Here is a 27168-nt window from a genome sequence, read left to right as displayed (position 1 = left end):
GTGAAATCATGGGAATAGATAAAGTCAGCCAGGAAGAACATTTTTTGAAGGTATCCAAAATGACTTGTAGCCACTAGTTACTAAGAGAAAACGCAGATTGAAAGTTAAAAACAAAAACAGATGTAGGAAAAGATAAAGGTCACTGACCGACGGTGCTTGTCACTCCTAACTTGAATGAGACTTTCAGATTGCTCAGAAAATTTGGGTTAGGGCATGTGGCATTTCCTGGTAGAATTAGTATGTTACCAAGATGCTGAGAAAAACTCTTTTCCATCAAAAATTCCTTAGAATAAAATGACCAATTGAAATTTGAAAAGTCTCCTGGTGAAGAAAAATAAAACCCAGTCTGTCCTTCATCCATTTTAAACTATACATCACATGAATCTCAGTGTTTCCAAGTTTTGGGTGATGAACATTATAAATATTCATATAATATGATTAATCATAGTCACTTAAAGGCCTACTCCCTTAGACTTACAATAGCCCCCTCTCCTCCCACCCCTTCCCCAACTTTACAAGCACCCAGCCCAGGGCGTGTCACAGAAACTGAGGAAAGCTTAAAGTGTGTCACAGTGAAGAATGGGAAACACCTCATATGTCTCCTTTGGCCCGCAATCTTTCCTCCCTCTGTGCCTTTGCCTCATGCTCACTGCTTCTGCCTGGAATGTTCTTCCCAGAATGTTCTGGGCAGCCAAATCCTACCCTCCCTTCATGCTTTACTGAAATCCCATCTCTTCTATTAAGTCTTCCTGACTGGACCAGCCCAGCCCACCCCGCCTCTCTCCTCCCTGGCCTCCTATCTTGGTGCCGCCCATTTTTGGGACTAATCCCCAACCATTTTCTGTGCTTGTCTTTTTCTTACATGCTATGGATGGCAAACTGTAGCCTGAGGGGCTAATCTGATCCCACTGCCTGTTTTCATAAGGGTTGGAGGCTAAGAGTAGTAATTGCATTTTAAAATTGTTGAACCCCCCCCAAACGAATAATATTTTGTTACATATGAAGGTTATATAAATGCAAATTCAATGTCCATAAATAAAGTTTTATTTTTGTCAAAAAAAATGCTAGTGGAAATTCATCTCGGCCCCACAAAGCCTAATATACTTACTGTCTGCCATGATATCTCTGGTATATGCGCTGCTTTTCTCCCACCTGAAAGAGGGTGTGACCCTTCTGGGCAGGACACAGGACTGGCGCTTTCTGGTAGTTTCTGCAGGGCCTACTATAGTATGTAACACAGAACTGGTGTTTGGTCAATACTGTTGAATGGAGCTGCGAGAGAATGTGTTTCTAATTTGTGAGGGATACAATGCGATGTCCTTTCTTGCTGTCCAGGCCTTTTCTTTATTTCCTTCTGTTGTTGGGCTGGTATCTGTTATGTCTGGTAGAAAAAATGACAGGGAATACCAGGGTGGGTCACAGAACTCATGGAAAACACAAATGAAATGAAGCCTGGGAACCACGGCTTTTGTTTTGGGTGGAGAGGAACTGTTTGCTTTGGGGGATTGAGGTAATGAAAGTTATTTCAATAACCTAATTTAATAGTTATATGTGCGTTCTGCCAGAAGTACAGCTAGGCAAACCTCACCCAGAGACCCCATCTGCAAAATGTACAGGTTAAACATTGAAATGTTTAAGCCCTCCTTAGTAGAACACTGAGCTATACACACTTTGGTTAATTTGCTTACACAGCCACATATCATCAGACTGGAGGGGAAGAGAAGGAAGTAAAAGAATTGTGTTGTAGTGGTAAGATTTGGGGAAATACTTTCTATGAAATTTTAAAGAGCTAAAATATTTGTATCATAAATAAAACTTTTGAAAAATGTTGAAAGTGAAAAAACTTTTATTCCTTTCTAACTTGGATTTTTTTTTAAAAGATTTATTTATTTATGCATACAACAACCTGGGGTACAGGCCAGAGATGTGAGGGGTGAGAGGATTCACCAGAGAGACAGAGGAGGGAACGGAACAGGCAGACTGACTAAAAAACACTACTGAAGGGAGCAGTGGGCGAGACAGGAGAGGTCTGCTGCGCCATGTGGGTAGCTCCCTGGCAGGCCTGGGATCGAACTCATACTGCAGAGGCTGCGGACAGCCTCACAGTGCTGTGCTTAACCCCTTCTGCCACCAGGGAGGCTCTTGGATATGTTTCTCTCTCTCTCTCTCTCTCTCTCTCTCTCTCTCTCTCTCTCTCTCTCTCTCTCTCTTTTTTCTTTTTTATCTTCCCCTCACAAAACCAGAATTTTACTTCAGGTGGGAATTGCTTAAGATCCTGAGTATAAATATAGACACAAAAACATAGAATTTTTCCCTAAAAGAAACAACATTTTTTTTTTCCATTTAAAACTATTCTTTCTTAAACCTTAACCTCTCTAAAACTATAAAATGGGAAGATTACTAACTTCCTACTTTATACAGCATCTGCACAGCCATGGCTTGATAAATGGTAGTTGTCACTGGAAGGCCCTCTTCCAGTGTCCTTGACCTTATGACTATTAAAGGCAGAAGTGGCATCTCCTTCATAGCTGAAGCCTCATCCTCTGGCACAATGTCTAGTACATAGTACCTGGCTTTCAGTTAAACTTAATTAAGTGAAATAAACAACAACTAAAAGAAATGGGACATACATACACAGAGACACTCCACTAGCAAGTAGGCAACTTAATTCTACCTCTAGTTCTTTTTTTTATTTTTTTAACATTTATTTATTTATGCATATAAGAGCTTGGGTACAGGCCAGAGGTGCGGGGGGTGAGAGGATTCACCAGAGACAGAGCAGGGAACAAAATAGGTGGACTGACTGAAATACACTGCTGAGGGGAGCAGCGGGTGAGATAGGAGAGATCTACTGCGCCATGTGGGTAGCTCCCTGGCTGGCCGGGGATCGAGCTCGTGCTGCAGAGGCTGTAGATTGCTTCATAGTGCGGTGATTAACCCCTTGCGCCACCTGGGAGGCCCCTACCTCTAGTTCTTTTTCAAAGTCAAGACATATTCATTTATCACCTCCCAAGAGGGAGTGATACAACTGAGGCACGGCCAGACAACATGACATAGCATGGCTGAGAGTTAGGCCTTTCCTTAACACAGAGAATAAGAAGGAAGACCGAGTGAGGTTTTCAAGCTGCCATTATATCACCATCTTGAACGGAAGTTAATTCATGCATCTATTCATTCAACAAATATTTACGGAGCATACAAAGAATTGTCTTATGTGATTGAGATATGACTGTGAATAGGGAAGGGAAGCAGAGAGGCAGGGGAGTTGACTACATACAGCAGCTGTTACTATCCCTTCATTTCTCAGGAGCATCTTATTGACTGTGGCATGGAAAAAATGAAGCTCTCAAATAGTATGCAGTGTAAATTCAGATTGCAATGAAGCTTGAGGATACAATCTTAGCTTCCCAGAGGATACCAGAGAAGTAAAACTTTTCTGTTGAATAAGAATACTACCCACATTCCCTTGAATGAGGAATGCAACTCTGATCCATAAGCCAGCTAGAGAGATTAAGTGCTATGACTATAGAAAAAAGACATAGTTACTTATAACAATATAATAAATATTCTGATTGTCAATGCGCAACATAATGCTTGGCACACAATAGGCATGCTATAATTATACATTACAAATAATATATATATTATCAAATGGATGATTCAGTTAATTAGAACATTGAAGTTTGAACAAGAGATACCAGGAGCTCAAAATCCTCATGAACAAGGAGTAGGAATTTGAGTAGATGCTCATAGGATGGAAAGAATTTTTTCAAATGAAGAGGGGGAATTAGGGAATTCTAGCCCATGGAATTATGTTGCAAATAGTGTTAAAAATCTGTAAGTTGAAGGAGAGGTGGCTCTTGGATCCTGAATTTTGTTGCTGGTACCATGCTGCTGTACTCTGTGTTGATTGCCAAGATAATGGGAATATTTCTTATACATTTAAAATGTATTTTTCTTTATCATTCTTTTTTTCCTCTTTAGATCGTCCATCATTATGAGTAAGCCATGGACTTAATGGCCAAAGAGGGAGTGTATCACTTTGAACTCCCACCCAATATAAAAAGGAAGGAGGGAGGTTTTCCTTTACTGGGGGTCTTGAACTAAGTTAGGGAGGGATAATCATGGAAGGCTTCCCCGAGGAAGTGATGTTTAACATAAGTCCAACTACATGACTAGACTTTACTGAGTGTAGTGGTCCAAAGGAAAAAAAAAAAGAAGAAAGAGCAAAGTCCAGAAACTAGCATGTAAGTTAATCATCTCCCTTAGAGGTAAAACTCTGGAAAGAAGTTTAGGGTTGAGTTAAGAGTGAACCCAATCTGAACAGCCCACTTACCTTTCTCTGCTGGGAGCTTTCAAAATCGGCCACCCCAAAACTCCACCCAAGGGTATTTAAATCGGAACCTCTATGGGAGATTGTTTTTTTTTTTTTTTTTTGAAAACTCCCATGTCATTCTACTGTACAGCCAAGGTTGAGACCACTTACCCTCAGCAGAGTCTAGTCATATTTGGACTTACATTAAAAATAACTTCCTCGGGCCTCCCCTGGTGGCGCAGGGGTTGGGCGCTGGGTTGCGAGGCTGCAGCGCAAGTTCAATCCCCGGCCACCGGCGAGGGTCCCACGGGAAAAAAAAAAAAAAAGACTTCCTCAGGGATGCCTTCCATGATGAACCCTAACCCACTTCAAGAGCCCCCGTTATGTAGCAAGAATGCAGTATTTCTCCCTCTTGGCATTGAACTGGGTCATTGTATTTCAGGTCTGTCTGTCCCTATAGACTCCCTGGTGTGGGAGGGGAGAAACATCTTGCCTAGCTCACCAATCTGGCTCAATTGTGCACCAACTCTCCATGGCTGATGTTCAGTAAATGCATCAGAAGATCTTAACGCAACCAAGGGTGTGTGATCAAGGCTTCAGTTTCTGGAAAACAAATTTTGTAGATGAGACATTAAACTAGAGCACATACTTAGTAGGTCAGTGACTCAATCAGCTCATGTATTTGACAACTTCAGTTTTCATCTTCAAGTTCATGTGTTGAGAGTGGATCATTAGACTCACTGTCATCAGTATAACCCTGTGTGGTCAACATTATTATTCCCATCTTGCAATCAGAAAGAAATAACTTATCCAGCTCCCCATATCCAATTATTAATAGCTGGGCTCCAACAGTTGCAAATAAGGAAAACCCCTTTACCCAGCGGGATGCTAGGGTTCCTGTTTGGAGTTTTTATTTTTGTGGCTGCTGCATGGGAATTTCCCGGAGCAGGGGATGCCCCTATTCCAGCGTCCAGTGTCCAGGGTGCTTCTTCCTGCTCTCCTAAACCATCAGCACAGGGTCTTATCCAGATAAAGAGGCCATGAAAATTACACTGTCTGAAATCACTGTGCCTTGCTTCTCCTGGAAACCGTGTGTGCATGTGTGTGTGCGTGTGTGCATGTGTGCGTGTGTGCGCGCGTGTGTTTGGGGAGGTGAAATAGGGGTGTCCAGGAGAAGCCCAGCCTTAACAGTGGCTTAGGCAACAGGACCACTCCTTCACGCCCCATCCCAAATCACAGGATCCAACATCTACAGGCCTCTGGGTTGGACTCTTGGCACCCTGGATTCAGTCCGGTGACTTGAGCCAAGCCTTGGAAGAGTAGCGTCTCCAGTGGGCTCTAGACGCCCGGGCTGCAAGTGGCAACAGTGGAGCCCACTTTCCCAGCTCACCCACCAGCCCCGCCTCGAACGCGGCCCGCTGCGCAACCTGCCCAGCCTCGGGGCTCCAAGCCTCGGTGGAGAGCCCTGCCTGACAGGCGCAGGAGGCAGGCGCCGAGGAGGCGCGGGGCTCTTCCAGGGCTGGGGGCCTCCCGGGCTTTCGGGCCGCCGTCTCCAGCGCGCGTTCTTGGTGCAGGTGGCACAGCTTTCCGCTCCGGCCGGGCTCCCCAGATCATCCGAGCGGCTTATCTCGGGTGTAGACCGCCCAGCCGCAGAGTGACCTAAACCGCTACTCCCCTTGTTCCCATTCCCTCAACTCCCCACCCCAAAACGCAAACTCCCAGGCCAGCAGGCAGGACCCGATCACCTTTGCCTCCTCCCACCGCGCAAATCCTGCGAGCGAGCAGGGAGGCCCCCGCGCCGAGGCGGCCGCTGGCAAAGGGGAGTGGAAACGCAGGATGGATGGGGCCGAGGGGTGGGGTGGGGATGAGGGGGGTGTAGGAGGGGGTGTCATTTTCTTTTTCTTTCTTTTTTTAAAAAAGTATTTCTCTCGCGAGAAACCGCTGCGCAGACGATACTTGAAGAGGTGGGGAAAGGCGGGGGCCGGGGAGCCGCGGCAGAGACTGTGGGTGCCCCAGGCGGACAGGCGGCCACAGCTGGACAGCTGCGGGCGGAGCGGGGCAGCGGCGGGCGCGGCCAGGACCGAGGACCAGCTGCCGCCGCCCGAGGAGCCGGAGCCGCCGCGCCTCCCGTGGGTGCAGCCGGGTCCCCACCGGGGTCGGGCGGCCCCGGGGCTGGAGCTCCCGCCGCCGAGGCTTTCGCGTTTGCGCCGCGCTGCGGGCAGGGACAGGGACTGGGGTGAGGGGCCGAGCCGGAACGTCCACAGCTGGCGCTGGCCCTCCCCGGCCTGACAGCTTCCTGGCCCCGCGCTCCGGGTGCGGGGCCCCCCGTCGGATGCTCGGGGGCGCTGGCAGCGCGCGGAGCCGGCCGGGGACGGCGCGGCGGGTTTGCAGCCCGGCCGCGGGGCGGCGAGGACCGGCCGGGGAGCCGGGGCGTCCGGAGTGCGCGTGGCGCGCCAGCCGTGCCATTAAAAAGTAACCCCGGCGAGCTCGCGCCGGGGCGTGGGACCATCGGGGGACAGGGGACTTGGCGCTGTGCTCTGGAGACGGCTCCCCGAGGCCGAGGGGCTGGCTGGAGCCGCCGGCCCCCGGGCCCTGGGCTTCTCGCTCCGCTGTGACCCAACCGGGCTTCACGTACCCAAATGAACTGCGCCACGCGCAGGCAGCGCGCGGGGCGGGCTGAGGATCGCGGACCGTGAGCGCGAGGCTGCAGCATCCCGGTGCCCTAATGTCCCCCCACCGCCTCGGCGGTTTGTCTTTTGCAGCTGGCAGGGGCCGCCTGAAGCGGGAGCAGCGCCTGGAGAAGGCGGGAGGAGCGCGGCCCGGGGACCGGCGGCGCGGGAGCGGGACCCCGGCGGCGCGGGGCGCGTCAGGGCGCAGCGGCGGCCGCGGACAGACCCCGGGCTTGGCGACAGGCGCTGGGAGCCGGCGGCCGCGCGGCATCATGCGGTGCAGGGGGCTGCTGGAGGTCGCCCTGGGATTTATCGTGCTCTTAGCGTCCTACACGAGCTATGGGGCCGACGCCAGTCTGGAGGCTGGGAACGTGAAGGAAACCAGAGCTAGCCGGGCCAAAAGAAGAGGCGGCGGGGGACACGACGCGCTTAAAGGGTAATGGAACGGGCCCTCTCTGTGGGTGTGGGTCCTCCCCCACCCCCTTCCCCGAGTATCACACCCAGAGGAGCTGACAGCAGGAGGATCCTGGACGGGACCTCCAAGGGGGCACCTTAGAAGGGCGGGAGTTACCCAGTCCCCTCTGCTTTCGAGGCTCAACTTCCTCGCGCCCACTCTTTAAGAATTTCTGCCCCAGAGGAGAGGTCATGCTTGAAAGGAATTCTGGGTCACTGTTGAGACAGATTTTGGAAGGCAAGACGAGTTCTTTGAGGAAGAGGGCATGGTGGGGGCAGCTGCTTCCCGGGGAGGGGAAGCCCCTTCCTTTGCCTTCATACCGATTCCGGTTATGTTGAGGAGAAAGTGCTTTCTTTGTGGGCATCTTTGCAGAAGTTCCGTTCATCTGGGAACTGGGGAAGGAGGAGGTTGCAGTGACGCCGAAGTCTCCCAGTTAATGGTTCACTCTCCTGGAAGTCGGGCAGGTTCAAATTAGGGACTGAGTGTTCTGGGATGTGGACATCGTTTCTGTTGTCTGTGCTAGAAGCCAAGCAGGGCAAGTATTTCTGAGAACTTGTTTTTGGGTTGTAAGGAGCTCTTCCCTGCTGGGGCAGTAATGCTGCGGTGCTCGTCCTGAAGTGGGTATTTTTAACCAGCCGTCTAGGTGTTACTTACCTGCAGTTGGCCATTTCACTGGCTTATCATGCCCCTGTTGCAGGAAGACTTCCAGCTGGATTTTTTTTCAAAAAAGATTTATCTATTCATGCATACAAGAACGGGGGCACAGGCCAGAGGCAGAGGTACGGTGTGTGTGTGTGTGTGTGTGTGTGTGTGTGTGAGAGAGAGAGAGAGAGAGAGAGAGAGAGAGAGAGAGAAGGAGGATTCACCAGAGACAGAGTGGGGAGCAGAACAGGCAGATCTACTGAAATCCACTGCTGAGGGGAGCAGTGAGCGAGACAGGTGAGGCCTGCTATGCCATGTGGGTTGCTCCCTGGCTGGCCTAGGGATTCAACTTGTGCAGCAGTGGCGGTGGACAGCTTGCTAGCACTGTCTTTAACCCCTGTGCCACCAGGGAGGCCCTCAGTTGGAAATATTTAAGCACAGTTGGTCGTGTAGAGATTGTCAGTTCCCCACACTGTGGACAGTGGGCATACACTCCCCTTAAAATTTTTCACGTGGAAGGAGAAATCTCTTTCTGTGATTGTCTCAATTCAAGTTTCCAAAGAAGCAGCAGAGTGAACTGTAAATGACCCATTTGATCTCCACAGAGGAACCTGTTCAATGAACCCAGATAGTAAATACACACAAGTTTTCCATTTAAGTTTTATAATTCTGATAGTTGCTCTTTCTTGAGTAGTTGTAACTTGATTACATGGCCCTGAGTGGCCAATTGATAATGCTCACTTAATATGTGGCTGAACATTTCACTTATTCTTTCTTGTTATGGGCTCTTTATAATAGACATAGGGAGTGAAGTTTGTGTTTTTGAAGTCCAGGTGTGGGAAGAAAAAGTGCAGCAAGTTGAACTGATCAGTTTTGGAGTCTTGGTCTAGACTGGGAACAGATGAGTCTTGCACTTAAGCGGTGGAAAATATGCACGGTTTTCTGACCCCGGAAAATAGTTCTGATGAGTTTACTTCCATTGGCCTTTGTGGAAAATAAACGCAGGATCCCAACTGTGTTGGAAAGGAAATTTGCTTATGGTGAGCCTGATCTTGATCAGGAAGCTGCCATTTATTGACCTGTATGCAAGGCACGTGCTATGTTCAGTAGTTGCACTGAAGCTCTGATTTTTTTCACATCTCAAAAGGACCTGATTTAGATTTAATGAGCACTATTCCCTCACGAAATATATTTCTAAGCTTGATGGTATTGCTTCTATAGAGAAAGAGGAAGTGGGAGTTAACTCTGTGGATGAAAGTCTGCAGGGAGAGTTTAGGTGTGGCCAGACACTTGTCTCATCTCTAGATGCTGTCACAGGAGGTGCAGACTCAGTATCAAAGCAGAGTCTGAGTTTTACTTCACTGCTTATCACAGTGTTCATGTTTTTATTCACCAGCATTTATATGTTGAGTTTTACATTTTTTTTATCATCAGAGAGAGAAAACTCTCTGTGTTCCTCATCATGTTTGGTCATTAACATAAACTTTACCCTATTGCAAGGTATTCCTGAAACCTTTCTAATCTCCTGGTATTAATAGAATAGTAATTATGAATACTCCTAATTCTCATGTTGTCTATAAAATTTTACATATATTAAGGTTTTAAAAGTAATTATAATTAACCTTTTAAATATAATATATACAATATTAATATAATAATGAAGCTTTATAATACATGCATTTTTACTTCTGTACTTCTCATGCTATTTAGGAAGATAAAATGTAATTTAAAAAGATAAGCAATGAAAATGAAAATCATTTTCCTCTTGCCTCTTAGAGACCATTTTCTTTTTTTTTTTTTAAGATTTATTTATTCATGCATACAAGAACTGGGGTATAGGCCAGATGTGCGGGAGGGTGAGAGCATTTACCAGAGACAGAGTGGGAGCAGAACAGGCAGACTGACTGAAATACACTGCTGAGGGGAGTGGCGGGAGAGACAGGGGAGGTCTGCTGTGCCATGTGGGTATCTCCCTGGCCTGCAAGGATCGAACCCACGCTGCAGAGGCTGTGACAGCTTCACAGCGCTGCGCTCAACCACCTGCACTACCAGGGAGGCCCCAAGGACCATTTTCTTGTGTATTTTTCTACAAATATTATAGGTAACTATATAGATATTTATATATACACACACACACACATGAATATACTTACATATACAAGTATATACCTAATATATACACATAAATATATACGTGTGTATATGTACGTATACTCCCCCATATGTGTGTATCCTTTTCAATATATGCAATATGCTTGGAGTACATACTGTTCTGAACCTTGCTAACATTCATATATCTTTAAGTACATCCATCTGTTAGCTCATACGGACCTGCCTCATATATTCTCTTGACATATAGAGTCTCCTACTGTGGCTGCGGCAGCTTTATAATGATGACTGCTTTTGGATTATATTATTTTTTTTCTATTTCCAACAGTTTTCTACATACCTATGTGTACATGTGTTGATTTATATATCGTCTTAATTAATACAAGTAGCATTGCTGAATCAAAGGTTTTCCCATCAATTTTAAACAAACACCAATTCTAATGTTAAATTTGAATAACATTTAAAGTATATTCTCTCTACTCATTGCTATTACATTCTCACATGAATAAGTCTTTTAACCATGCCCTGCTGTATAAATCATCAGGAAAAGCAGTTGTGTGTTACATTTTTCCAGTTAGTGTTTAACATTTCTATTTTTGCTAGTTAAAATATTACCAGCTTCGAAACTACCTCTTTGGCTACCATAAAACCTGTTTACCATTTTCATGGAAATGCACAGTTTATGAAGTGAAATTGATTTGTAACCCCTAAATCTGCCTGATGCCCAGTTGGTGGCAGCAACTTTCAACACCTCACTAATATTTCTAGTTAAAAGGTGTTTTAAGTCATCAATATCTGCTGTGGTCTAGTCTCTCCCACAAATAGTACCTTCTTGTCTTTCTCTGATGTGACCGGTGACTATGGAATTTCCTTGGTAATTCTTCTGGGAATATGGATTCCTTTCCTACCCCATCCCTCGCTTTGGTGCTTAGTTTTTCCTCTCAGGGTATATAGTCCTGACTTGTCTTCTCCTCCCATCCTGTTGCAGGTGTGTTTTTTTTTTTTTCCTTCCTACTGGGCAGCAGAAGTTGTTCCACAGTGGAAATTTAAGCATCCTCAAGTTTCTTCCCAGCTTTAACTGTTTTCTTAGAGTAAATCGCCAATTTCTGTTTTTACAGGAAATCCCTTTTTTATGGAATGAGTGTGGTCCCCATTCACTCTGCAAAAATTGCATTTTTCTCTATTTTGAAATGAGAATTTTGCAAGTTTCAAAATGATTTCAAGTAATAAATGTATAGTACTTTTCTTTGCCTGGCATTGCTTAACATGTGTGAAATAGCTTTATGAGAAATAAAATCCTAGCTTTATTGTTTAAATTTCAATTCACAAAGAATTTTCTAAGCTAAATTCTTTACTGTGATTAGGCAAAAAAATGAATGAATGAATGAATGAATGAATAAAAAACTTGGAGTACAATATAATTTTTTTTAAAAAAGCAACTTTAGTTGAATAACACTAATTATGTATCATTTATTTATGCTTGATTACCTTTTTGCCTTAGCTCCTAAGCAAGAAATGTTAGCAGTTTCTTGTAAAATGAGAAAGTTCTTTCGAGTGAATCCCTTTTTCCCAAATCCCTAATAAGATGGATTGAGAACTTCTGTCCTTGTTGCCTGATTTATAAGTATATGAGACCAGTTGTGTTTCATACAATTTGTGCCCTTGTACACGATTCCTTTTAGTCTTTATTTATTTGTTTATTTTTTCCAGACGTCTTGTTACCAGAAAAATACACATGGAACAGTTCATACACAGGATAGATTATGTGATGGCAAACTCCAAGGGATTAATTACACAGAAATCTGTTATTAAAATAAAGAACTTAACAGGGAACACAGAAAAAGTTCTGTAGACTTCATACAGTCCATTTTACTTTATAAAGAGAACTTTAAGACTTCATCTGAAGTCAGACATGCTAATAATTTAATATGGTGAAAAGATTACTACAATGGTATGGTTTGTCCTGGCATTTTTGGAAGAGATTTAAATTAAAATATTGAGATAATATTTTTAAAAAAGATATCATTGAATAGAAGATTTTGGTGCTATCACATATGAAATGAGAAGAGGGAACAAAAATATTTATGGGATTCATTTTGTAACATCTAAGGTATAAAGTGTTTACAGAAATGCATCCGTTATTGGTATTGTGAATTAGCTAAAGCATACTTCAACCTGCAGTGAGATGAGCTGGGGGCTGGGGGCATTACAGACATCCTTCCAAGCTTACTGTAATTTTAATATAGAATATAGAGATGTTTGCTTCCTTGTGGTCTTGTGTAGCAGATACTTTAAAAGATTATAGTATTATATTTGTAATTCTAATCAAGCAAAATACTGAAGAAGTTATTAGGCATTAATGCACTAGTTTGCTTTTTCCTAAAATAAGCCAAACAACTCCTCCATCAATTTGGGAATGTTAGCCTTAATTTTCGGTATGAAATTAAGGTTTTCAGTGTTTTCTTGAAACAGATATAAACTGTACTAATGATTGCATGGTTTTAAAAACTGACTCAACAAATGGGTCCATTCAAACAACTTAGAATTTTTTCCCATGAGCTTTTTGGAGATAGCTGAAATCAATAACCTATTAGGCCTGAATCTTATGACAGGCATGTGAGAAATTAATGTTTCAAGATTGTTAACCTTGATTTTCCCATTAGATTATGATATCATCAAAGGCAAGAATTTTATCATAAGCATTTTAACACTGACTTATCATTAAAATGGATTTCAAAGAGTCCATTAATTCAGGAAGACTTGATTGAATGCCACTTTGAATTTTGCTCTGTGAATGCCAGAGACATATAGTCCATAGCCTGGGGTGGGGCTTAATATTGGGTAGAACTGGATGCTTTGCAAGAATGGAGTCAATAGAAAAGTAACAAAGGACATAGGGTCTAGGATTAAGTAAAAACAAATAGTAACAAGAGCGGTAGCAGTGGTTGGTGCCAGACATGGCGTTCAGTGTCTTGCGTATGCTAACTCATTTGACACAGCATCTCTGTGAGATGGGTCCTTTTATTAGCTTCCTTTGCAACTGTGAGAACTAGGTACACAGAGGTTAAGTTTTAAAAGCAAACTCTAAATATTAAATTTTCTTTCTCCTTTAGTTTTAGTTATGGTTTTGGTTTTTCATTTTATTGGACAAAAATGCAGGACTAAGGCATTGGTAAATTTCCACTTAAAATTCCTAATATTCCTTCAAGCTAGTTCACAAGTCCCAGGTTAGTTAATAACATGGTAATATTTTTTCGAATAAGAAACTTTCTCTAATATTTCTGCAAAGATGTTATTAAAACACAGAAAAAATTATAGAATGTCAGAAGTGGTTGAGTCTTAAAAGGCACTTATATTTTCTTATTACACCTTGAATATTTATTGAGGCTGGTAGGTAACCACTTCCTTCTGCATTGCCCATAGTTCTGAGCTGGAGACATTGCTCCTTATGTCATTCAGAATCACTTGCCCTTGAGTCCCATATGAGAAATTTCTCTCCAAATGATGTTTCTCTTTCCAGGGGAAAATAATGTATGACTTAAGTTTAACATGATGACTTATTTAATTTTTTCTGTTTCATTTTTTAAACTTGATTGCCTATAAGCTCAAAACCATTAATAGAATGTAATTTGTACATTAAATTATAACAGTAATGGTAAAGAATAGTAGGCTCTGATAAAGCATATATTAATTCATTTAACACATAAATCCTTGATGAGCGAAATTATACCTACTTGCCCATTTAACAAATGAGAAGACTGAAGGCTGCAGAGTTTCAATAATTATTCCAGGAGAGCGCCTCCCTGGTGGTGCAAGGGGTTAAGATGAAACCGATGAAGCTATCCACAGCCACTACAGCACGAGTTCAATCCCCAGCCAGGGAGCTACCCACATGGCATGCAGCAGACCTCTCCTGACTCACCTGCTGCTCTCCTCAGCAGTGTATTTCAGTCAGTCTGCCTGTTCTGCTCCCCACTCTGTCTCTGGTGAATCCTCTCACCCACCCTGCACTTCTGGCCTGCACCCCAGTTCTTGTATGCATAAATAAATAAATCTTTAAAAAAATTATTCCAGGATATAATAAGAGGTAGGTAGTGTTGGGAAATCTGGCTTCATAGTTGATGCTCTTACCCAATATAATTTAATGCTTCTCAATTATAATAAATCTTATACTTGGCAATCATTTTTCTTTTTTCTTTTTTCCTACATTCTTGATACCATCATTTCCCAGAATCTCCTCCTACTGTCATTGTATGGAAAGACTCAACATTTATTGAAGGCAGGTACAGTCACATGACAAGGGAAGTATCATTGTGGTCATAGCATCAGTCAGAAAAAACTTCATAGAGAAAGTCAATCAAGGGCTAGCAAACAGTAGACTAAGAGGCCTGACTGTTGTAAATAAAGTTTTATTGAGACAAAGCCATGCCCATTTTTTTTACATATGATCTATGTCTGCTTTTGTACTATTAGTGGCAGAGTGAGTAGTTGTGACAAAGATAATTTCCCCCACAGAACCCAATTGTTTGCTACTTGGTCCTTTATTGAAAAAAATGTGCTGACCTCTGGTCTATGGGATAATTAAGTGACTATTTACTAAAATTGAGGATTTGTTGAAGCCAATGTTCTTATTTATTTATCACTAGGGATACTTAGGAGCTGGGTACATGGTAGATGTTCAATAGAGAATTTTTTAATGTCTTACTTATTTTGATTTATTGATGGATAGGGATGGTTAATTATATAAATTGGAGCTTGGAGGAAGAATAGGGGAGAAATAAAGGAAAAATTATGGGAAAATGGGCTTGTAGTGAAAAGAATATGAAGGGTTTGGGGTGGAAGGACACTGAGTATGGGCAGGGTTTGTGTTGCATGACTCCAAAGGGCACAATTCATAATGTAGCCAATGAAAGTAGTGTCCCCTGGAGTTGTATAGTAGGAAGCCTTGTGTGTGCCTGTGTATATAGTCTGTACACTGTCAGTGGGGGTGAGGCAGAGTGACGAAAGACACAAAAATATCTGATTGTCGTAAAAGGTAAGGGTGGTGAACTGTTAAAAGATCCTAATATGGGTGTCTCCCCTGGTGGCTCAAGCAGTTGAGCGCAATGCTGTGAAGCTGTCCGCAGCCTCTGCAGCATGGATTTGATCCCGGCCAGCAGGTGAGAATCCCCATGGTGAAGCAGACCTCTCCTGTCTTGCCCGTTGCTCCCCTCAGCAGTGTATTCCATCAGTCTGCCTGTTCTGTTCCCCACTCTGTCTCTGGTGAATTCTCTCACCCTTTGGCACTGGCACATCTGAACTGTACCCTGGTTCTTGTGTGCATAAATAAATAAATCTTAAAAAACAAAACAAAACAAAACAAAACAAACAAAAAAGATCCTAAAGATCCTAATATGGGAACACAATCAGATGAGTGTGGAGGAGCTGTAAAGGCATGGCTTAGAGGGTAGGGAGACTAGAGGCAGGGAGATTTGGGAGGCTAACATAGGAGTTAGGGTGAGAGTGTATAAAGGCCTGAGTGATGACTGTAAGGGGGTTGGGGGAGCCTGGTGGTGAAGGAGAGGCTCAAGTGGTGTCCCAGAAGTAAATGGTACTTGACCACTTGGTTGTAAGAGATAAAGTGGAGGCAACTAGGATGCTCCCACTTCCAATGGTTATTAAAAATTATAGGTAAAAACATGCTAGCACCAATAATGAGAAACTGAAAAAGACCAAATTCTTTCCTAGTCCCTCTACTATAATGAAACAAACTATTTTCATTTGTGTGTGTTTTGATTATTTTATTGCTATGTAACCAATTATCCAAACTTAGTGGCTTAAAACAACAATTTTATTATCTTTTATGATTCCGCAGGCCAGGAATTTGGGCACAGTGGGAAATTTTGCCTCTGCTCCATACCCCATTTTTGGGGGTTTGATTGAGCAAGATGACTTCTTCACGTGTGTTTCTGGTTCTATGATCCTGGACTGGTGCCTGCAGCCCTGTTTATTTTGGTGTGGTTTATTGAAATGGATGGACCAAGGAACAAAGATCACAAAGAGCCATTTATCTGACTCTGCTGGGGGCCCTCCAGGTTTTAAACTTTCCTCATATGTGGACTCCTGCTGGATCTGCTTCTGAGGATGAAGCCAATGGGTATTTTTTTCCAAATGGGGAAACTGAGCTCCAGATGTAGGGACCAGGCCTTGTTCAGGATGGAGTGTCTGGTGGGACTGGTTCTTGACTAAGTAGCCTCTTGGCCCTTAGTCATACGCTTTATCCATATGTTGACCACTGAGCTCACTTGAATGGCCAGGGCAGGCTGGCAGGGCTCAAATGAGTTCTGTGTTATCCATGTTGGCTGAGCACATTGGCTTTCCTCTATATGAGCTCAGATTGTCTCCCTTTCCACATGAACTTTTTCATCAGCTCTCCTGTCACATAGCCAAACTTTTTACATGGCAACTTAGGATCCCGAGAACACAAAGTGGAAGCTACCAGATTTTCTTTAAATTGGTCTGGAATTGCATGGCTTGGAAATCCATACAAGTCACAGGTGTCGTCCAGATTCAAAAGTGTGGGCTAATGAGGCTTACCTTGTGATGTGAGGAGTAGCATGTGTCTGGAGGGAGGGAGAAATTTGGGGGAGCATCATTGGAGACTAACTATTGCAATGAAGCAGTGGGTTTTGAGAAGGATAATCAGATGTTTTGAGTTTTAGGTCTAACTTGATGACGTCCAGTTGGCTTCATTTCCCACTGAAGATGCTTCATTGTATATCGCCACTATGATCTCAGAATGAAAAATGGTGCCTGAAGATTGCACCTCCATGTTTTGTTAAATTAATGTTAAGGGCATTGTCCAGAGCTGGTCCACAGTGCCTCTTTTAAAGAACTCACAGCCCCCAGGAATAAGATTATAGTTTCTAATAAAGTGGTGGATTTTATTTTATTTTAACATGAGAATCATAAACCTTTTTTACTTTCACCCCCTTTTTTAAACTTCTAAGAAACTCAGGGACAAATTTAATGCACACTGTCATTTTTATCTTAGGCATTTGGTGTGTTTCTTCTATATGGAATTTTGCTTTCAATTGCTGTTAATAGCCTCATTTTTGTAAATCCACTGGTGTAGAATACCTCAAAAAATCTTGGGAGGAGTCAGGGATCAAAATTAACAACAAAAATATGTTGACACCTAAAAATAAAAGTGAATAAATCAAAGATTCCCAGGAGAATCGGAGTTGTAGTAAGCTTAACTCCATTGTTTTTGCATAAATGGAATAGCTACATTGTTAATAGAATAAAATTGGGTTAGTTCTGCAGTCAGTTTTGGATTGTGGATCCAAACCTATACTAGATCAAATTCTAGTTTTAAGTTCTTGTGATTTTACTACCTTCTCAACTAAGTTTTTTTTTTTTTGGGTTGAAGTTATCACTGAGTCTATTTATTCAGCCCCCTGAGAGAGGAAGGGAGAGAGGAAAATTCCCTATCTCCACCATTCCCAGCCGAACATGTATTCCAGACAGCAAGCAGGCTTGGAATGGGAGAACTGCCCCATTAGACAAGTGATTTCGTTCAGTGTTTTGAAGGGTTGTGAATTCCTAGACCATCAGTCATACTTACATTCAAATATAAGTATCCAAACACATCTAAGTCCAAATATAGTACAACCATTTTATGATGTTGGTGTTGGGAGACAGGATTTATGTCGGCCCTATGGACACATTATGTCTGCTGCTAAATTTGTGGTTTTGAACTCAAGTATAGTAAGAGTTCTATTATGTATGTATTCCAGACACAGGTTTTTTGTTTTGTTTTGTTTTGTTTTTAAGATTTATTTATTTATTTATACAAGCACTGGGTACAGTCAGAAGCGCTGGAGGTTGAGAGAATTCACCAGAGCCAGAGTGGGGAACAGAACAGGCAGACCAATGAAATCCACTGCTGAGGGGAGCAGCGGGCAGCAGGAGAGGTCTGCGCGCCATGTGGGACCCTAGCCCAGTGGCCCGGGATGGAACCGGCGCTGCAGAGGCTGCGGGCAGCTTCGCAACCCAGCGCTGAACCACTGCGCCACCGGGGAAGCCCAAGACACAGGTTTTTGTTTTATTTTGTTGTGTTTTTCTGACCCTCCTTCCTCTTTTTTGTCTTACCCCAATCTCCTCCTCCTCCTTTTTCTTATCTTCTTCATGGTTGACATCTCCTGTTTTCTTCTTCTTGTAAGTAACTTGATAAGCTGAGCTACAAAGATAGTCAGGAGAACAGGAACATCAAACAAAGGTTAAAACATTAAGAAAAATAAATAAATTCTAAGGAAGATGTTTAATTTTTACCTGGGGACCTAGAGGTATTAAAAGCAAAAGAAAAATGCTAAGATTTTTCGTAGGAGAATGGAGGAGAAAGATTGAAGAGATTGAAGGAGACAGGAAGAGAGAGTTAGGAGAAAATCCTGTAGAGGTGTCCTGTCAGCGAGTGGGCCAGCGAGTGGGCTCAGCTGGACAGAGCAGGCGCGAGTCCCAACAAACACAAATGACATCTCCCTCCCTCTTGGTGGCGTGGATAGCAGGAGACCTGTGACCTTAAACAGTGTCTCCATGGGCAGCGGTCTTTGGAGAAGAGTCAGGATATGAAAGAAAGACAGGTGCTTGGATGCTAGAAAAAATTCCTGAAAAGCTTTTAGAAGAATCCTTTGGAAAGGCAGCTTAACCCATTATTTACTTGACACCCATGTCGATGATGTTCCTTGCAGTTTGATACATAGTCCTCTTTTCATGGATAATATTTACTGCCTACAACTTCCTCGACTCGCTTCTTGCTAATTTAGAAGATTGTGTAATCAGACCCTAATAGATAAGTGCCCTTGATGAATGAATTTTAAAGGCTCTTATTATTTTTAAAGTTGTTTTATATGAAATCATGACTCAGATCTTCCATCATGGCAGGACATCCGTCTTTACAAAAATATTACCAATTAGAGTTTTAGTGGTATGGACTTAAAAATTTAAAGATGTGGAAACCAAAACCTAGAGAAAGTTCATCTAAAAGTGCTCAAGGTACTTATTTCTCTGTGTTAGAGGTGTGGAAATTGAACCATACAGTGGAAAGAGCCAATTAAAGTAGACATGCATTATTGATTAGGAGGTCGCACCTCTCTGTGTTCATACCCTGAAGAGGATGATTGGTATCTGCCAGTCCTCAATGGTGCTATAAGTAAGCAAACTCCTGCATGATGTGGCCATGGTCATGATCATCTTTCTGGATCTCGTTTATTTGCCCAAGACACTGTGATCATCCTCTGAGTGGTCAAGCCTGATGGTAGGCCAGGCACAGAGTTATAGCTCCCTAATTTCGCCTTGCTGTCAGTGGTAGCCTCCAGATTAGGTGGGGTTGAGTGAGATGGGGCTTGTAGAGGAAGGTAGTTATTGAGGGTAGAAGTAAGGGAGTGGGAAATAGAGAAATGGGAGTCTTCTACTTATCAGTGAGAGTATCAAATGTCCTTGGATGGGCCATGGCAATTCTAGGTCTTTAAATTTGAACTCTTGGCTTAGAACTTGCTCACTTAATTATCTAGGCTCTTAATTCATACATTTAGATCCCATGTGATAAGCATGCCAATGAAGAAAAAAATATAAGATTCTTGCCTTTGCTATCATCTCTCCCAGGAATTTTATTGAGCATTTGTATAATCCAGGTGATGATTAGCTGTGTTTGAATTGGACCTGATGCTTACTTCTCAGAATGAACACTCTGTCTCAAACCATCGATATTATTCTTTCTTTCCAATGATTTCAGGCAATGCTACATTTAGAATGTCTTCCTGTCCCTTTACTGATGGGGTTAATGTTCCAGGTGAGGTGGACCAGTGTTTGCAAGAAAGGACTTGATAGGTAACCTTCAAGTAGACCACTAGTTTTCAATCTTTCATGGACATGTGCTGCTTCACACCCTAGAGTTTAGGCCACTGACCTCAAGTTTGCAAATTTTATATCCCATTACCACCCTGTGAGCTCTGTATTCCCCAGGGCCACATAGTCGATGTTTTAGCTGGAATCTGAGAAAGTGTTTGAACATTTCCTGAAGTGTTGGCTAGGAGCGATTTGGCAGTTCAGTCATAAAAACCCAGAGCTAGTGGCTGGGGTATACGTTATAATGACCTCACACTGCTTCCTGTTTGAGCCTGATTGTGGGTAGCTGCGTGGATTATGGGATTATGTTTTAAGGGACTAAGGAGTCGTTTTCAATGAATGCTAACAACACTGGTCATGTTTTCAGAGAGGTTGGGAAGTGTGCACATAGGCAGGCTGGGGTCAAATCCTAGTTCTACCACCTGCTAGGAAGGAGCTTCAGACAAGTGGTTGACCTTTCCAAAACACAGTTTCCTCACTTTTAAAATGAGGTTATAATATTCATCTTTCTGGCTTAAATCTGTCCTAAGATTTAATGAGATACTACATTTCAAGTTCCTATTGATATATTCAGTTATGGTGGTGAGGATGATTATAATTCTGTTATAGACAAACAAAATGAAGGAGTCATACAAAGAGGTTAGATTTTTTTATAGATTTATTTTTTATTTATACAATAGGGGTACAGGCCAGAGGCGCGGGAGGGTGAAAGAATTCACCAGAGACAGAGTGGAGAGCAGCACAGGCAGATTAACCGAAGTATGCTGCCGAGGGAAGCAGCGGGCGCGACAGGAGAGGTCTGCTTCGCCATGTGGGTTGCTCCGTGGCGGGCTGGGAATTGAACCGGTGCTGCAGAGGCTGCGGACAGCTTCACAGTGCGGCGCTCAACCCGCTGCGCCACCAGGGAGGCCCAGAGGTTAGATTTTTATGGCCAGTGCAAAAAGTTAATCAGTCACCTCTCTGGATACCACAGCCTCTTCTTTGTCATCTTGGAGAAGTAATTTTTTTCACAAATATAGAAAGCAGATTTGACCTTTGAAAATTTTTAAAATATAATTTTAACGGAAACTTCCTTTATCTATGAAGATCTAGATCTAGTTATATCTTTAAGCAATGGATACACAGTTTTTATTTTTAAATACCCCTTCCTCCAAATAGTGTTGCCTTTATTGGGAAATGAACTGACTAAATGTTATTCTTTATTAATATGCCCCTCTCGACTCTTCCAAAGAAGCTTAAATTTTTTTTTTTTTTTATTGGCAGATCTGGTAAATAGTCGTTGTCTCCTTCTGAATGAACACTTACCCATCCCCTTCCCACCCCACCAAAGAACCTTTGTGAAAAGCATTTCCATTTTAAGAAAAGGAAGGACTGATGTCAAAACCACTTTCTTTGTGTGAAGAGATACCCTGGGAGTTATACTGTTTTGTGGTGAGGTGGTTGGCCATTACTGAAATGTGCTGTAATTGCCTCTCTCCAAGTAAGGATTTGGGTATGCTTGGGTAGACAAGATGACCGCTGTTAATAGCCATACTGTCATTCAACTCCTGATCTCAGAGCTAAAATGATAAACTGTTTACCAGCTCCCACGCATCAGACCACATGAACTTTGGCACTGCTTGGTCAAATGCACATCACTGTGGCCAAAGAAATGGGTCCCTCAGGCTGGCCAGGCCTGAACCCTGTGCAGAGGGATCCTCTTAAGAAAGAGGACTTTGACTAGCAGAGAAGAGGACTGCGTGCTGGGTAGGTAAACAACCCATCTGTGTCCAAACCAAGAAAGCTCCCTTTCCCATAGACCCAGTAGACCTTCGGCTCACTCTGTCATGACTGTTATCTCTGGGACCGTGGTGAGGAGGCCTTCTTGTGTGTTCTGGGCCTAGGCTGACTCAGATTTGCCACCCAGGAGAAGAGCCAGGGCCTTCACTTTCCAACTGAGCATTCCTCTCCTGACTCCCATGCCATGCAGCAACATAATGTTCTTTTCATGCAAAGGGATGCTTATTTGTTGTTGTTCTGTGGCATATTTCTCTTGAGAATTGAGATTCTTTTTATTCTTTTTATTTTTTCATTTTCTCTTGATGATTCACATGAACTTTCAAGAGATCTTAAACAATTGAACATCCAGATAAGGGGAACAAAACTTACATTATCTTCATTTAGGTAAAGCTTCTGTATCCTGTATCTTTATATACCAAACTCTGGTTAGCTGATTAGCAATAAAATCTAAGAAGTTGTGCTTGTTTCATATTTATTCACAGCCTATAGCAATAAGGAATGCTTTAAACAGACAATAGTTATTTTTCTAGATGTCATTAAAATGTTCAAACTACCTAATGTTTCTCATTCCCTTGAGGGCAAATCACACCAATGCAATAAAAGCTTATAAATACAAAAATATGAAAACAAGCTAATACCAGGTACTTTCTCTGTTCCACTAACTTCCCAGGAAATAAAGATAACAAAATATACTTTTCTCTTTAAAATTTTGAAAGCCTTTCAGGAATTTTACAAGAAATATGCGAGCTGTTTTTTTCTTCACCTTCTATTAGCATTTATGATTTAATATATATTGTTAAACATTTGACAGTATTCTAGATAAGAGAGTCTAATTTGGCCTTGGGCTACTCATCTTATCATTTGCATTTGGGCCCTCCTTGAACTAGATTATCCACTACAACTTCTCATTCATTGAAGAATCAGAAAACACAGCAGGATTCCTTACTAATTGATTTCCTTCTTTCATTTCATGTTTCCCACAACTGTAAGAATTCTTCCATATGTGAGTGAAAAAGCCAAAATTCGGGCCTCCCCGGGGGTGCAGCTATTGAGCACTGGGCTGCGAAGCTGCCCACAGCCTCTGTAGCACCGGTTCGAACCCCGGCCACCGGCGAGGGTCCCATATGGTGCAGCAGACCTCTCCTGCCGCCCGCTGCTCCCCTCAGCAGTGTGTTTTGTCGTTCTGCCTGTTCTGTTCCCTGCTCTGGCTCTGTGAATTCTCTCACCCTCCCGCACTTCTGACTGTACCCAGTGCTTGTATAAATAAAAATAAATAAATCTTTAAAAAAAAAAGCCAAAATTCAACCTTTTTAATGAATCTGCTATAAATCAGTCTCTTTCCTTTCACTCATCTTTTGTTAACTGATAGGTTTTTATTTGTCACAAAACATAGTAACTTGTCATTACCATGTCAACAAGTAATTGTAATGCTGAGGGTACTCATCCCCTGGGCTGATATTTAACTATTTGCACAAGTGTGGTTAAATCATTCATTTGTTCTTGGATTCCTCCTCCAATGAGTATTTACCTTATTTGGTAGCCACGTAGTTGAGATTCATGGAAACTGTTTAACTCCTGCCTCTTTAAGATGGTAAATGTGTTAGGTTGGACCATTATTGTCTCTAAATGGAGGTCCCCATTTCTCTCAAGAATTTGAGTTGCATAACAGATAAAAGTTGCTCTTCAAGTGAATGAAAACAGAAAGCAAAAGTGAGGTGTCATGATGGTATGTCAGAGAGTGACTATCAGGGTGAAGGAGGCCAGATGCTGCAGCAAAGTTATGGAGAATTTCTAACATATACAAAACCAGAGAGAATAATACAATGAAGCACTGGCTTTAGCAGATATCCATTAATCATTGTCAGTCTTGTTTTGCCCACTTCTTTCCCCCTCCACAGATTATTTTGAAGTAAATCCCCGAAACATTTAAGTTGTCATACACATTTCAATATGCATTTCTAAAGAGAAGGATTCTTTAAGAAACATAAACACAATGCCACGATCACATTTAAAATTAGCATCAATCTTTCAATATCATCAAATAGCCAGTGAGCATTTACATTTACATTTCCCTGATTAGGTTATACATTTTACTTATTTTTTTATAGTTTGCTTAAATAAGTATTCAAATCAAGTCCATGCTTTTGTAATTGGTTAATCTACAGGTCTTTTAAATATTTTTATATACAGATTGTCTGTCTGATATTTTTTCCCTTGAAATTTATTTATTGAAGAAATTTGTTCAGGTCCTGTAGAGTGGTGTTACTTAAAATGCCCGTTCGTGAGCTAGTTGTTGCCATTCCATGATGAGAAGCATGTGACAAAATACTATCCAGTATACCAAGAAACACACTGTATAACTCAGCTGATTTTTTCACAGTCAAATTTTCTTGATGGACTTACATTCCAGCTTAAGTTTATCTCATTATAGGTCAGTAATACTAGGTGTGTGGGCCAGCACTGGCCAGTCCTTGTACCACACTGGAGCATAGTGGTGTAGAGTTTCAGTCTAGTAGTAACCTCTGAGTTTCAGTGGTGGTGATGTTTGCCATGTTTCTCTCTTCCTGTACTTGCTGTGACTTGATGGAGAAGAGGCTTGATTCAATTTAGAGTCAACCTTTCAGCCTGAAGACTTTGAGTGTCACATGTACTTCCACTAGGAGGCACATCACAGCTGCTGGTCTCTTGTTGTGTGGTGCTAGCAACCAGTAACGATTAGTCTAGATCCATTAATTTATTAGAGTAGTAGAGTGGGACTGTTTGAATTGTGTCATTATCTGTTAATGTTGTAAAACTTTACACCTTGTTTTGAACTTACTCTCAGATCAATGCAGCCAGAGATGTCTATGATATTGCCAGGTCTGCTTTGTCCCCAGTTGTCTAAATCCACCCACTTTGAGGTTTGTGGAAAATTACACAATATCTACACTAAATATTGGCAACTGTAAGGTGTAAAATTGTACTACAAAATTAACCCAGAAGGAGTCTGGTGCTTGAGGGATCAAAAAAAGGAAGGATACAAGCCTGATGCGTCCATTCTTCTCCCCTCATTTCATGCTCTTTCATGAGAGTCAAGATGGAGAAACATTTTATAGTAAGGAGATTCGGGCAAGGGTCTTAGGAAAAATTAGTAAGATTTTGGGCTATGAGTGGAAAGAAGACCTTTGCAGATATTTAAACATTCAAAATGATATTCATACTCTCATTTCAGCATTGCTTTCTCTGGAATGCTCTTTTAATTAAAGAAAGACTTTTTAACAAACGTTCACAATGTATGTAAGTCAACCATTGTGTTGCACGCCTTGAACGTATATAGTACCGTGTGTCAAGGATATCTCACTAAAACTGGAAAAAGCAATTGACCCTAAAGAAATAGCACAGCTTTAGTGATTCAATTGAAAGATTCTGGAAAACACTGGCATATACAGATCCCCTTGGGGAAGGAATACAATGAAAGAACTTCCCAGAAGCTTCACGCTGAGTATATGCATTCTGTGTGTGCATATTTGCAAGTTGCATTTTCTATGTGTATTTCATGTCAGCGAAAGATGCATACTGTTTATTGAGGCCTGCCTTATTTCTGCTACTGATGTCAAACTTCCAGGTAAACCTACAGGTATTTTAGAGCAGAGGCTTTGTCTTTGGGAGCTGCTACAGAGATCTGGAGCCCTCTTAGGGATGTGTGGAGGTGGATTGGGAGGACATGTTTCATTGTTTGATGTCATCTCCTTCACGGAGGTTGTCACTGTGTTGAGGATATGCACTTGTATTTAGCACCCACTTGACTTAATTCCCACTTGCAACATGAATGCAGTCACACCTTCTCCAGAGCTCAAAAGGTGTTGAGAGGACAGCGCTGGCATCACTCAGGCTGAGAGGGAAGTCTTTCACATTGGATTTCGGGGAAGACCTGTGCTGCGCTGGCAGTTGGAATGAATTGTCACTTTCTCCGTGTAATGGACAGTCTGCTGGCAGCCTTTAAATGAAGTCATAGACATGTGAAATTGGAGGGTTTTTAAGAACATCATCTGGGTCACTATGGCCTTCCTAAAACTCACTGCCTTCCTGAGCCAGGTTAACTAATTGCCTGCATGACCTGATGGTTTTGCTTGAGGCTGCTTTTCCGAAGACTAGGAACACTCATATTCAAGTGTGTGTACAGAATACACTCTAGTAATAGCTGTGAGTAGGTTTTGACTAATCCATATTTTGAACCTCCACATTGTTCTCCACCCACCATTCCCCCAAACACTAAGCATGTTAAGAGCTGACTGATAATGTAACCAGAGAGAACATACATACTGTGAAATACATACTGTGAAGAAGCTATTTCAGAAACAGAAGCATCAGTTATTAGGAGTGATTCCTAAATGTATTCTTTTTGTCACTGCTTTCTTTTTCCAATATACTTTGTAAAATATCTCCAAAAATTTTTGTTTTGGCAAACCTATGAAAACCAGAACACAAAAGGTGATGCACACATTAGTTAATATAAAGGACCATATTCTGTTTGGGGTATTTATGGAAACATCTTTCTAACCTCTAAACATCTTTAGTATTAACTTTGGCATTTTTATTAATGAATTCTTTTGGTTTCTAATTAGTGATTTAGGACATACTTCCATTTTGTAGCATTTGAACAATTATGTCCCTGAATTTCAGTTTCCTCATCTGAAAATGATGGGACTTTAGGAGTCACATGATCATTGTGTAAATTATAATACTCTTTAAAATTGGTAATTATTAGTTTTATTCTACAGTGTGACTTCACATGGACTTGAGAGACTCCTGATTTAGTCAAATTCCTTCAAATTCAGACTACTTATTAAAAGTTTCCCAGATATCAAAATGTTCAGAAATAATTGTTTGCTTCATTTGCAAAATTAAAAAAAGAAAACTTGTTGAGTCCTTGATCCCTAATAATGTGAATTGTTAATTTCAATGAAATAATCTGAACAACTTCATACTTTTACTTCCTCTGATTTTTCAGAAACGTAAACTCTGTCAGTGATTTATTTTCTATTTTTTTTTTGTTCCTTAGCAACAATGTCCCTGTTCTCATGAAAGGTTTAATAGAGAAATATTTTAAAATACCCACTGCCTGTTGACTCCTGTGAAATAGTTTGAGATACAGTATCTCAGAAGCCAATAGCTATGAAATGTTTCTAAAATGATGCATCTGGAACATGGAAAAATTTTACTCTCAGGCTCTATGTATTCCAATTTTTTGTTATATATTTGCTTTTTTTTCATTTAAAAAATTTTAAAAGTAGATGACTTGCTATTAATTTAGCATTACTTAGTAGTTCTTATTC

The 27168-nt window shown here is 42.0% G+C and overlaps 1 protein-coding gene across 2 annotated transcripts in view; it reads left to right on the top strand.

Moving 5' to 3' along the window:
• Positions 1–7076: 7076 nt before the first annotated feature.
• Positions 7077–27168, top strand: part of FBN1 (fibrillin 1) — a 238049-nt gene continuing 217957 nt past the window's right edge. Inside the window, exon 1 of one of the 2 annotated variants that reach the window (XM_037502430.2) lies at positions 7077–7420. In XM_037502430.2, the coding sequence (XP_037358327.1) occupies positions 7257–7420 (164 nt within the window). In that variant the 5' untranslated portion in view covers positions 7077–7256. The remainder of the gene's footprint in view (positions 7421–27168) is intronic. The other variant, XM_054701293.1, reaches the window with a different exon arrangement.

This window comes from Talpa occidentalis, unplaced genomic scaffold (assembly GCF_014898055.3).
Source record: "Talpa occidentalis isolate TD23 unplaced genomic scaffold, MPIMG_talOcc4v2.1 talOcc4.11, whole genome shotgun sequence".
Lineage (NCBI taxonomy): Eukaryota > Metazoa > Chordata > Mammalia > Eulipotyphla > Talpidae > Talpa > Talpa occidentalis.
The sequence above is the reverse complement of the archived record's forward strand: the minus strand, read 5'-3'. Positions and strand labels throughout refer to the sequence as shown.